The 13,313-nt window shown below is 41.2% G+C and overlaps 1 protein-coding gene across 2 annotated transcripts in view; it reads right to left on the bottom strand.

Moving 5' to 3' along the window:
* Positions 1 to 485: 485 nt before the first annotated feature.
* Positions 486 to 13,313, bottom strand: part of SPECC1 (sperm antigen with calponin homology and coiled-coil domains 1) — a 305,973-nt gene continuing 293,145 nt past the window's right edge. For both annotated transcript variants that reach the window (XM_008062605.2, XM_008062607.2), the window contains 2 exons: positions 9,999 to 10,058; positions 486 to 801 (listed from right to left, as the gene is read on the bottom strand). In XM_008062605.2, the coding sequence (XP_008060796.1) occupies positions 712 to 801; positions 9,999 to 10,058 (150 nt within the window). In that variant the 3' untranslated portion in view covers positions 486 to 711. The remainder of the gene's footprint in view (positions 802 to 9,998; positions 10,059 to 13,313) is intronic.

Raw genomic sequence — 13,313 nt, 5'->3', positions numbered from 1 at the left:
GGACCCTTTGGCAAAACACCCAGGGGCTCCTTTAACTTCTCATATGCTTTACTTTGATTCAATGAATTAAATAAGGGACTGGGAGATCTGAAGAATGTAATCAAATTCTAGGTGTTAAAATTATTACTTAGAACTTCAGCATATTTCCCCAGAAAGCAGGGCCAATGTGTTTCCAGGTCACTCTGGAGCCAATGTTTCTCTGTTTTTTTGTTTTTTAGAGAAGACAGATGTTGGCAAGGGCAAAGTCTTTATAAAGGCAAAGGGTTTTTTAGTCAAAAAAAAAAAAGAAGACTGATGTGGAGATGCTGTGTCATGAATTTCTCTGCAGATTACATGTTAAGTCACCAAATGCGATAGGCAAAATGAACCTGGGTATGGGATCTTGGTCTGGAAGGTGAGGGGCCAACCTCTTTAGACATTAGAAACATCCTGTCTAGTACAGTGGACGTGCTTTTTCACTGAGCCCTTTCATACATGAAAGTGGGAGAGAAAAGCACCCCCAATTTACATGCCAAGTGCATTTGCGTTTGAGAGAAGTACATGGTGGGACTCGCTCTGTTTCTTATTTGTGTTAGTCCACTTGGATTGAGCCTTCCTTTGAAATTCAGACGGCTGGATGCTGGGCACAGCACTGTTGGTGGACAGTGACCAGGCGCTTCCAGGACAAACCGTAGAGGGCGGTGGTGGCAGCTGCTCTCAGGTCCACTGGGGTTACGTCTCAAAGTATTTGTAAATTTGGGCCACGTATTGCATCACGCTCTGCCAATCGGGCCGGTCTGTGTATAGCATCTCACTGAGCTCCTGCAGGGGAAGAAGATGGGGACAGGTCACAAAGGGGGACATCACAGATCCCTTCCACACAAGGGACTCAGATCCAGGTTAGGGCTTACACTGTCTGGAATCCCTCCACTTACATGGATGGAAGGTGAAGGCCAACACAGGCGGGACTGAATGTGAGGAGTTAAAAGAAAAGCCCTTTCTTCTTGTTTATTTAGAAGCTATTGTCCCTTTCAAAAATAGAAGACATGACCTATCATTGCTTTCATTTTTAAATCATATGATGACATTTTAAAAAGTTTTAAAAAGAAAAAGTCACCACAGTTTCACTATTAAAATGATTTCCACTTTTCTAGAGTACATTTTAATCTATACCCCTAATTTCCTGGGATCTAGTACAGTGGACGTGCTTTTTCACTGAGCACTTTCATACTTGATTCCCCATTCTGCTGCATCGTTCTGTTGGCTGCCTTCCTAGTGAAAGTTCTTTGTCCAGGGGAACTGCTGTACATGAGTGACATGATGTGCGGTTTTTTTTTTCTTGAGCCAGAATCTGTCGCCCAGGCTGGAGTGCAGTGGCACACTCATGGTCACTGCAATCTCGACCTGCTGGGCTCAGGCAATCCTTCCACCTCAGCCTTCCAAGTAGTTGTAACTACAGCCTTGTGCCACCACGCCCAGAGAATTTTTTTGATTTATTGGATAGATGAATTATCACCAAGCTGCCCAGGCTGGTCTTGAAGCCCTGGGCTCAGGCAATCCTCTTGCCTCCCAAAGTGCTGGGATTATAGGAGTGAGCCACCATGCCTGGCTATGATGTGCAGTTTATATTCACTTCGTCACCATTACAGACTTTGCAATAGGCATCTTTGTGCAGTATTGTTTCATTCTGTTGAATTGGTTCCTTAAGATAAATTCCTACAGTGGGATTATCACAAAAGCCTTGAACCAACTTAAAATGCAGCCATTTATTTTACCAGCATTCAGTCAGTTTTTTGTTAGTTCAGTGATTGTTGCTTTTTTTCCCCCTAATTTGTTAATGTATTTATTTGTGCTAATTTTGCAAGTAAGTTTGCCACAAGCACATATCAAGTAGAGGCCAGAAAGTGATGGGCAAGAGGGTTAGGTGCACACTAGGGCACTCAGTTGAGTGTTTCTGAAATCAGTACCACTGAACATGTTTAATTATTAACTGTGGGATGGAGTTGGGATTCTTTTGTGCTCATGACAGAACAGTAAGAAAGAACCCGGATATAAAGCCAGAGGCGGAAACGCAGTAAAAAAATAAGGCTGAACTTCACACATCTGCTCCTGGGCGGTGACGAAGGTGTTAATAAGCCATTTATTCTCTGATTCAACAACATTAAGAATGCTTCTTGATTCTGCTCTCAAGTTATGCTAAAAATCTATCAGCATATCTTAGTCACAAGAAAGGGGTGGAAAAGGAGAGAGTGGAACAGTCCACACAGTTATAATTAGAACAATTTTATTTATTTATTATTTTTATTTTTTGAGTTGGAGTCTTACTCTTTGTCAGGCTGGAGTGCAGTGGCACACTCATGGCCCACTGCAGCCTCACCTGCTGGGTTTAGGCAATCCTTTCGCCTCAGCCTTCCAAGTAGTTGGAACTACAGACACACACCACCACACCCAGCTAACTAGAACAATTTTTTTTTTTTTTTTGAGTTGGAGTCTCACTCTGTCGCCCAGGCTGAAGGACAGTGGCACACTCCCGGCCACCGCAGCCTCAACCTGCTGGGCTCCGGTGATCCTTCCGCCTCAGCCTTCCAAGTAACTGGAACTACAGGCGCGTGCTACCATGCCCGGCTGATTTTTTGATTTATTGTAGAGATGAGGTCTCACCAAGTTGCCCAGGCCGGTCTCGAACCCGTGGGCTCAGGCAATCCACTCACCGCAGCCTCCCAAAGGCGCGGGATTACAGGCTGAGCCACCGAGCCCGGCTTTAACTAGAACAATTTAAAAAGAAAAACAAAACTCTTACAGAACACAAGGATGAAAAGTCTCCTTCTACCTGGACTGCTGTCTGGGAAGTGGATGAGCTCTGAGAAAGGAGGAATGCCCACAAACTCAAGAAAGATGGCAAACTCTCCTCTGTATGATGGAAAGAATGTGTCTTTAATCTCCGAGGACTCCGAAGTCCAACCAACATTCCCAGTTTTACTTAGATTATCTTATATGCTTGAACCTAACAACAACTGAATTAAAAATATTTTGGAACACTGTTAATAGCACATTTGAAAATATTTGAAGAAATATTTTGTACATTTCTGGAGAAAAGGGAGTATGCTGCCTTAGTAACAATTTTATAACATATGACATTTGAGTTAGTAGTTAAAAACCTTCCAAAATACCATTAAATTATGAATTTATATTTTCTTTTTTTTTTTTTTTTTAGGTAGAGACTCACTCTGTCACCCAGGTTGGAGTGCAGTGGCACAATCACAACTCACCACAGCTTCAACCTATTGGACTCAATTCTTCTGCCTCAGCCTCCAAAGAAGCCGGGATTACATGCGACTGTCACCATGACCACCTAATTTTTTTGTAGAGATGAAGTCTCACTATGTTGCCCAGGCTTGTCTCAAACTCCTGGGCTCAAACAATTCTCCTGCTGTGGCCTGTATTTTCTTCTGTATGTATTTTATGTTTCACATTGAAAAGTGTTATAACAAAGATTGGAAACAACTGTAAACATCTAGATGGGTTCTGCAGTCAGTCTGCTTCACAAGATTCTTCAAATTTTTGTTCCACTTAAAAATAAAATAAAACAAAGGCTGGGCATGGCAGTGCACCTATAGTCCCAACTTCTTGGGAGGATGAGGCAGGAGGACTGCTAGATCCCAGGAGGTAGAGGCTGTGATGAGCCATGATTATGCCAATGCACTCCAGCCTGGGCAACAGAGTGAGACACAGACTTAAACAAAAAAAATTAGGGCCTACTAGATAGATACAGGCAGACCTGTATCTTAGGTCTGGCTTTTGCAATGTGAGAAACATCTGTAGTTTTCTTGTACTGTCTCTACTCAGTTTTGGTATTAAGGTAATGCTGGTGTCAGAGAATGAGTTGAGAGTGTCCCTGCTTCTTTTATTTTTTGGAAGAGATTGTATAGCATTGGTGTTACTTCTTCCTTAAGTATTTGATATAATTCACATATGAAGCTGATTTGGAACTTAAAGGCTAATAGCTTTGTCGATACAGAGACTAAGTACCCTTTGTAACTCATATGTCAACTCTGATATGAGGAAATGGTTCTCCAATGTGGTTTGGTGTGAATAACCATGGGACAGATTAGTATGGGATAAGTATCTGATTCATGGGATGCTGAAGACAGAACAAGGAAAAGGGAAGAGAAAAGGGCTCCAGCCAGGATGAAAAGAAACTTCACTTGTTGGGATCGGTGGCTCAGTGTAATTCCAGCACTTGGGAGGTTGAGGCAAGTGGATTGCCTGAGACCGTGGGTTCAAGACCGGACCGGGAAACTTGGCGAGACCTTGTCGCTACAATAAATCAAAAATTAGCCGGGTGTGGTAGCACATGTCTGCAGTTTCGGCTACTTGGAAGGTTGAGGCAGAAGGATCGCCAGAGCCCAGCAGGTTGACGCTGGGGTGGCCGTGAGTGTGCCACTGCACTCCAGCCTAGGCGACGGAGTGAGACTCCAACTCAAAAAAAAAAAAGAAACTTCATTTGAAGCACACTGACTAAGAACTTCCTTGGTGTTGACAAACTTGTAACTAACATTAGAAATCTACTATAGCCATATATTTTATTTAAGTAATAGCACATATTTGGTAATAGCAATCTACTACTTGGCATGTTCTAGGCACATTTAATTTATTTATTAAAAAATAAGACACTTGTACACCATGTCCCCAGCAGCACTATTCATAATAGCTAAAACTTGGAAGCAACACAAGTGTTCAACAAAGGATGAAACGAATCATCTGCAAACTGTGGTATAGTCATATAATTGGATACTATTTAGCCTTGTTAAACATGGCTGAACATTGAGAACATTACGCTAAATGGAATAATCAGCCACAAAAAGACAAATACTGTATGATTCCACTTGTGTGAAGTAGCTAGAGCAGTCAAACTCACGGAGAGAAAGTAGAATGGTGGCTACCAGGGGCTGAGGGGATGAGGAGTTAATGTTTAATGGGGACAGTTTCATTCTGAGAAGATGAAGAGTATCCTGGAGATAGAGGGTGGTGATGGCTATACCAATAATATGAATGTACTTAATGCCACTGAACTGTAAACTAAAAATTGTCAAGATGGTAAATCTTAATGTGTATTTTACCACAATAAAAAACAATTTTAAAAAAAGATATAGCTTCTTGCTCTTGATCTTGGGGAGGTGGTGGTGGTAGTGGGGGATATGCCATATGAGCAGATAAATTATAATATAACAGGGCATGTGTTATATGGTGCCATGGATAAATTGTATTTTAAGAGCCCAGAAAGTGGACACAGCTGTCACGGTGGTTAAGGGTGTGGGCTCTGGAGGCAGCCTGCCTGGCATTGCCTCTTGCCTTTGCTGCTTACACGTCATGTGCCTCAGTGACCCCTGTAAAGTGCATCTACCTCAGGGGAATTTTGGGGGGGGGTTCAATGAGTCTATACAGGGAAAATGCCCAGAATGATGCCTGGCACATAGTCAATTTGGAAAAAAAAAAGGTGTTCTTTTTTTTACTTTTAATTTTTTTATTTTAAAGATGTGGGATACGGCTCGGGGCTAGGTATACAAATGTTCATTATGCAGGTACCCTTGTTGATGGGGTGTGTTCCCCCTTCCTCAGGCAGACTCCCACCACTGCCAATCCCGCTTCCCCTGGTAGTTTCCCCCCAAAAATGGCTTTTATGTAATTCAGCGCAAGATAACTATTTAAGTATACCTTGCCAGGTTTATGTTGCGGAGTAGGCTCAGTCATACCTAAAGAATCACTTTGATAGCCTCATAAAATCTTGGGCTGTGATGACCTCGCTCCACAGGGACCTTAAGAGCTCAGTCTGTGTGAGCAGTGACTGTCCTGGTGGCCACACTGGCTCACTCAGTGAGAAAAAGCTTTCAGGGACTAAATGGCTTGGTGTGGAAGTGTCCTCTCATCAAGATACAGACACAGTAGCCCTGGAAGACACACATTCTTGGCTGTTTTTATGATCATAATGCCACATATCCTCTCTCACCTAATTCTAATTCTTTTTGAGAAAGCGGGATTTATTGAGAGGACTGAGAAGCTCCCACAGTGGGAGGGAACCCAAAGGGGTTGCCCATACCACCTAATTCTTTCTTTTGGGAATTGCTCACACTTGTGATGTGGTGGGCTAAGACCCTCTTATTACACAGTGGCTGAGGAGGAATGTTTTCTAAAATTGGGGTATGCTGTAGAACTTTACTTTTTACAGATCTCATCCTTGCTAATATGCTGTACCCAGAAACATTACTTGAATATATACATGTAAGTGAAAAGTTTGCTAGGCTCGGTGGCTCAGCCTATAATCCCATGCCTTGGGAGGCTGAGGTGAGTGGACTGCCTGAGCCCACGGGTTCGAGACCCACCTGGGCAACTTGGCGAGACCTCATCTCTACAATAAATCAAAAATCAGCTGGGCGTGGTAGCGTGCACCTGTAATTCCGGCTACTCAGAAGGCTGAGGTGAAAGGATCGCTGGAGCCCAGCAGATGGAGGCTGCAGTGGCCAGGAGCGGCCACTGCACTCCAGTCTGGGCGACAGAGTGAGACTCCAACTCAAAAAAAAGAAAAGTTTTCCTGTGTAATCTAACAATAGAACTTGATAGAAGATTTGGCATTTTAAAAAATTTGTGTAAATTTAAGGGCACAAGTACAGTTTTGTTACATCCATATACTGTGTAATGATGAAGAAGTGTGGGCTTTTAGTGTAACCCTCACCCAAATAACGTACATATCGTATCCCTTAAGGCGTTTCTCATCCCTCATCCCCCACCGAGACTGGGGATTATTACTGTGGTCACTTCTGACTAGGTATTGAAAAGCAACTTTAAGAATGTAGGACATTTTTATTTTGTTGGTGGTATAAACTGGTTGAAGTGCTCACAAACATTCCTAAATGCTTTTGAGATTAATTATCATATGTATCAGCAGCTCCTCATAGGGCATTTGTACAACAAGACGGTCTCATTCACTGCCCCAGTTCACTAACTTCTATAGTGCCTTAGATGAAAATTTTAAAATGTATTAAATTTAAAAAGAATCAAATGTTGACTACAACACTACAAAGAAAAATGCATTCTGTGTATAATATAATCTAACAAGTTCTCATTATTATATCTTTGATCCTTATGGGAAGTCTCTGCTACTTGTTAATTGTTTAATTTGTTTCCTAAGGGAGATCTCTGTTACTCCACCCTAGTCAGATGTGTAAGTTCCCTTACTCCTATTTAAATTCCCTGGACTTGCATATATATAATAGGGGTATCTGTTTTTTAAAGATTTAGTAGAATTGAGGCTTACTGGCACATTCTTTATGTGTGTGACTACATTTTAAAGTATGCATTCAATTTCTTTAATGGTTAAAGTTTTACTTCTTTTTGAGTAAGTTTTGAAGAAATATTTACATCTACTATTTGAAGAAATATATTTCTATTTTTCTGGAAAACTGTCCATTGTTTCAAATTTATACTAGCATAACAATGTTCCTGACACAGACTTCTATGACAGCTGTACTTTCTCTTTTTCATTTCTCAGATTCCTCATATCCTTTGAGAGTGTGGAATTGTGTCTCACTGTTATTTCAACTTGGATTTTCCTGATTACTAAGGAGACTGAACATCTTTTAAAAATGTTTACTGGCCATTTGTGATCCTCTTCTGTGACTGTCTATTCTAGTCTTTGATAACTTCCTAATAGGTTGTCTTTTTATTAATGGTAGCATAAATTTTTTACAGATTATCTGTTTTGTCTTTGCTTTTTCTGCAGTTTCATTATGATATGCCTGGATGGATATTTTGTTTTATTCATTCTGCTTGAGAATAATTAAGACTCTATACTTGACTGTCCTTTATTATCATTCTGGAAAAATTTCAGGGCCATATCTTCAAATATTATCTCTATTTCACTCTTCCTATCATCTTCATCTGGAATTCCCACTGAACATGGAACATGAACATTGTCTCATTTTATCTTCCTTGTCTCTTAAGCTCTGTGAAGGACACTGTTAGTTGGTTAACACAACTGTCATTTCCAATCTCTCTCTTCCTTGCAGGCTTCCCACAAAATAAGTTTTAAAATGTTACATACTTCCTCAAATGCACTAGCTGCTGGGATGGCCATGTAACAGAGTACTGCCAATCAGCTGGAGGAACCCTAGGAAGCCTTTTACTTTCTTATTCAAGGGAAAATATGTGAGGTACTTGCTTTCTTACCCCTTCTTCTTGCCCTACACATGGAAGTGATGCCTGAAGCTTGGCAGTCACGTTCAACCACAAAGGAACAAGTACAGGAACAAAAAGCAACAGGTTAAAGATGGTAGAATACAGAGAGGAGACACTCTGGGTCCTTGATTACAACATTCAGTTGTGAACCAATTCTGAAAGTACTTTTGGAGTTCTTGTTCAAAATAAATATATAAATTAATTAATTAACATACTTATGGCTTGGTTTAAGCAATTATTAGTTCGGTTTTCCATTTCTTGAAGCTAAGTAGACACTAATAAGGCCTCTCTATTAAATTTTTAAAAAATATCTCTTTTATATTCTGGGAAATTTCCTTATATTTATTTTCCAGTTCAGTAGTTCTCTCTTCTGCTGTATCTAATCAGTTTGACAACCCATCTCACAGGTTTTTAATTCCAAATTTTTTATTTCTAGCGGTTTTACTTGATTCTGTTTCCAAATTTTTTAATACTATCATATTCCTTCCTTACGGTTGCTATTCTCCCTTTAATCTCATTAATATGTTTAAGTACAGTCTTTTTGTAGTCTCTTATTATTTATTATCTCAAGTTCTGGTAGATAATTCTCTTGTTTGTTGTAACTGCTGATTAGCTCAAGTTGATCAATTTCATGAGTGTTTTGTAATTTTTTGGCAGCTATTTTACTATGTCCAGGAGCTTCCTGAATCAGACAGTATAAGCTAAGGACTTCATGTAGCATAGACATTATAAGTTTGAACTTAAAGTCTCATCTAGCGCTGCTTTCTTTTCCTACAAGAGATTTTCTACCCCTCTCTCTCTCCTCCCCCACCCCCCCAAAAAAAATCAAAGTGGAGACAATTGACTCCTTGGACTGGCAGGTGGAGTTTCAAACATTTCTGCTTGCACTAAGAAAAGCAGCATGTTGTGAACTTTGGCTTTGTGTGGAGATCTCAGTACTAATGCTCTGTTTATGGGAGTGCATGGCCTTGTCTCTTATTCCCGTGTGGGCATTACATAAAGTCTGTAGTCACTGAGTCCTACACCCATGAGGTATCTATCTATTATAAGCCCTATTCATCTCTACTGCCACACTTGGGGTTGCCATGGGCTCAGATCATGCCTTATGGCTTTGGCTTTGATGTCTTTTACTGATTATTTTCCATTCTTTCTTGAAAGTTCAACTAATGTTTTGATTTTTTTTGTTTTTTGTTTTTTTTGAGTCAGAGTCTCTGTAGCACAGACTGTAGTGCAGTGGCATGCTGCTCACAGCCACCACAGCTTCGACCTGCTGGGCTCAGGTGATCCTTCTGTCTCAGCCTTCCAAGTAGCTGGAACTACAGGCACGCGCCACCATGACCTGCTAATTTTTTTTTAAATTTATTGTAGTGATGAGGTCTCTTCAAGTTGCCCAGGCTGGGCTCAAACCCGTGAGCTCAAGCAATTCTCACACCTCGGCCTCCCAAAGTGCTAGGATTATAGGCCTGAGCCACTGTACCTGGTCTGTTTTGATATTTTTTTAAATTACATTTTATTCAGATTTCTAGGTGACTTGAACAAGAGGACTATAGTGATAAATCAGTCCACCATGTTTCCAGAACTGAATCTTATCCATAATGAAATCTTAATTTAAAAAATGCTAAATCTTATGTGATCAAATCAACTGGATTATTTTGTTAGGTGTCACTAGTAACACATTTTCAGCAAATGGATTTTAATATTCTATAAAAAATTGTTTAGTAGATGGTATAACATTCTCTCGTATAATTAGAATAAATTATGACAAGGATATAAAACAGGACACTTACCAGGCTGGGTTTGATGCCTACACTTTCAGCTGCTTCAAATGCCAACAAGAGATTCCTCTTCTAGGTTAAAAAAAGAGATTGGAATCATTAATTAAAAATACATAGTTTTTGCCAGGAAAGAACATCATTTGACACTCTCACATAGATTATCTACTGCTATTATAAAACAAATAATAGGAAGTCAAATATTCAGATAATGGCTTCAATTTAAAGAAAAAAGATAAAAGTTGCAATTGCCACTAAAAATTACATTACTGATTGACATCTGACTATCAAAGATAAATTTTTGTTAGCTTATTTTTACTTTATCAAGATTTACGACTTACACATTCCGTTGTGTAACAGAGTTGCTTAATGGTGATGATGTATCAAAAAATTATCAAAACAGGCCAGGCACAGTGGCTCACACCTATAATCCCAGCACTTTGGGAGGTTCAGGTGGGCAGACTGCTTGAGCCCAGGAGCCTGAGACCAGCCTGGGTAGCATAACAAAACCTTGTTTCTACAAAAAAAATAAAATAAAATTACCCTGACGTGGTAGCTCTGGCCTACAGACCCTGCTACTTGGGAGGCTGAGCCTGAGCCCAGGAGGCTGAGGGTACTGTGAGGTATGATCACAGTGATCATGCCACTGCACTCCAGCCTGGGCAACAGAGTGAGATCCCAACTCAAAAAAAAAATTATCAAAATAATACATGCATATAGTTAAATATAATCAAATGAAAGCTCCCGCAATTTTGGTCCTTAGGGGAACTACTTTTTATTTTATCTCTTTAATTATGGATTCCCTCCAAATCTCTGCAATATTCTTACAAGATGATTTTCTTGATTTTTAAAACAAAGGCATTTTCTGCTGACTTCCTCTAGGATAAATGCATCTCTCTCCTCCTGGCATTATAATCATATAGTTAATTTTATTTATTTATTTATCCCCAAGTCAGCGTCTCACTCTGTAGCCCAGGCTAGAGTTAGAGGCACACTAATGGCTACCACAGCCTCAACCTGCCGGGCTCAGGTGATCCTTCTGCCTCAGCCTTCCAAGTAGCTGGAACTACAGGGGCATGCCACCATGCCCAGCTAATTTTTTGAAGAATTGCACAGACAGGTCTCACCAAGTTGCCCAGGCTAGTCTTGAATACCTGGGTTCAGACAATCTTCTCACCTTTGTCTCCCAAAGTGCTGGGATTACAGGTGTGTCTTCAGGTCCAGTCTCATATAGCTAATTTTAGTTCCTTTTTTATTATTAGTTATGTTTGTTACCTTAGGCAATTTCCTTGAAATTCTATCTCTTGTTCCATCAATTATGGACAGCACTTCCCAACTCTACTTTGTATGGGGGGGCACCTGGAATTTATTTATTAAAAATTTTGTATTCGTTTTTACATGCTTAAAGTCCAGTGACCTTAAAACTACTCTCTGTCTGGTACAATCCACTTACCAAGATGCTTTTTCTGCTGCTTAAAACAGTTTTTAAACTCATCAGTTTCGGTGCCTTTTATTGCTTCTGATGTTTTTTTACTTCACCCCCTCCATATCAGCAAAACATTTCCCCTTGAGGACTTTTGCCAGTTGGAAAAACAAAAAAAAAGTCACTCGGGCCAAGATTGGGTGAGTAAGGAGGGTGGGAGACGGGGGTTATGCTGTTTTTGGTCAAAAACTGCTGAACACTCAGCGCAGTGTGGATAGGAACATTGTCATGGTGGAAGAACCAGTCAACACTGCTTGCCGCAACTTGGGATGTTTCTTCTGCAAGGCAGCCTCTCACAGAAACACTAGCTGGAACACTGATGCTGGATTCCGAGAACATTTCCCCAGTGGGGGAAGACTGCACTACAAGGGGCTTGCCCTCCAAAATATAATTCTGAGGTTTCTTGAGTCCCCCCTCGTAAGATAAAGAATAATTCATTCCCCTTGCCTTTCTTCCACTTCATCAGGTTTTACTTTATTTTTCTGAGTCGGAGTCTTACTCTGTCGCCCAGGCTGGAGTGCAGTGGCATGCTCATGGCCCACGCAGCCTCGACCTGCTGGGCTTAGGCGATCCTTCCGCCTCAGCCTAGGTTTTACTTTTAAATTGCTAAAACTGAGAACATTTGCTTCCTTTTCTGGAAGCACATTTCAGTCTTCTGTGCTCTTTTACTAGAATGATTCTGGAAGCTGACAACAACAGACAGCATTTACACAGAAGCAAGCTATGATTATGTTCCATTCTCCACAGCTGCAGTCACAGAAAACTTTATTTATTTATTTTTTTGAGTTGGAGTCTCACTCCATCGCCTGGGCTGGAGTGCAGTGGCACACTCATGGCCACCTCAGAGTTGACCCACTGGGCTCCAGTGACTCTTCCGCCTCAGCCTTCCAAGTAGCCGGAACTACAGGCACGTACTACCATGCCCAGCTAATTTTTGATTTATTGTAGAGACGAGGTCTCACCAAATTGCCTGGGCTGGTTTCAAACGAGCAGGCTCAGGCAATCCACTCGCCTTGGCCTCCCAAAGTGCTGGGATTATATAGGTTAAGCCCCCGAGCCTGGCTGCAAAACTTTATTTCAAAACGATTTTCCTCTTTCTTACTCTACCAGTCAGTCAACATCACAGCACATCTTGGTGTGCTCCAGATTTGGATCCTGCCTTTCTTCAAAAGTTGGTTTTTTTCCTACAGTTTCTGACTATTGCTTATAATTCATAATATTCTCCTTGCAGCCACCAACTTCCTCTTCTGTTATCGTAGACCTGTCTCATATTTGGACCAATACTTCCTTGCATGGCTTCTCATTTTCTCCTTTATCCTAGTCTTGAGTTCTTTTTTTTTTGAGTTGGAGTCTCACTCTGTCACACAGGCTAGAGTGCAGTGGCACACTCACAGCCACCACAGCCTCTACCTGCTGGGTTCAGGTGATCCTTCCGCCTCAGCCTTCCAAGTAGCTGGAACTACAGGCATGAGCCACCACACCCGGCTAATTTTTTGATTTATCGTAGAGACAAGGTCTCACCAAGTTGTCCGGGCTGGTCTCAAACCCCTGGGCTCAGGCAATCCTCTTGCCTCGGCCTCCCAAAGTGCTGGGGTTATAGGCTTAAGCCACCGCACCCAGCAGCCTTGAGCTCTTAATCATCACAAACTATGAAACTTTTCACCCTCAGAGCTCCTAGAATGCTCATATTGAGTTTTGGATTATACCCTCATTTTACTAGAGTGTATGCCTAGTTTTCCTTCTTAAGAAGGCATGTGGGGGAGACAGATTTTTTTTTTTTTGAGTTGAAGTCTCACTCTGTCGTCCAGACTGGAGTGCAGTGGCCGCTCCCGGCCACCACAACCTCG

Source organism: Carlito syrichta, unplaced genomic scaffold (assembly GCF_000164805.1).
Source record: "Carlito syrichta isolate Samal-C Ts95f unplaced genomic scaffold, Tarsius_syrichta-2.0.1 Scaffold305756, whole genome shotgun sequence".
Classification (NCBI taxonomy): domain Eukaryota; kingdom Metazoa; phylum Chordata; class Mammalia; order Primates; family Tarsiidae; genus Carlito; species Carlito syrichta.
Note: the sequence above shows the minus strand (reverse complement) of the source record. Positions and strands in the feature narration are given on the sequence as shown.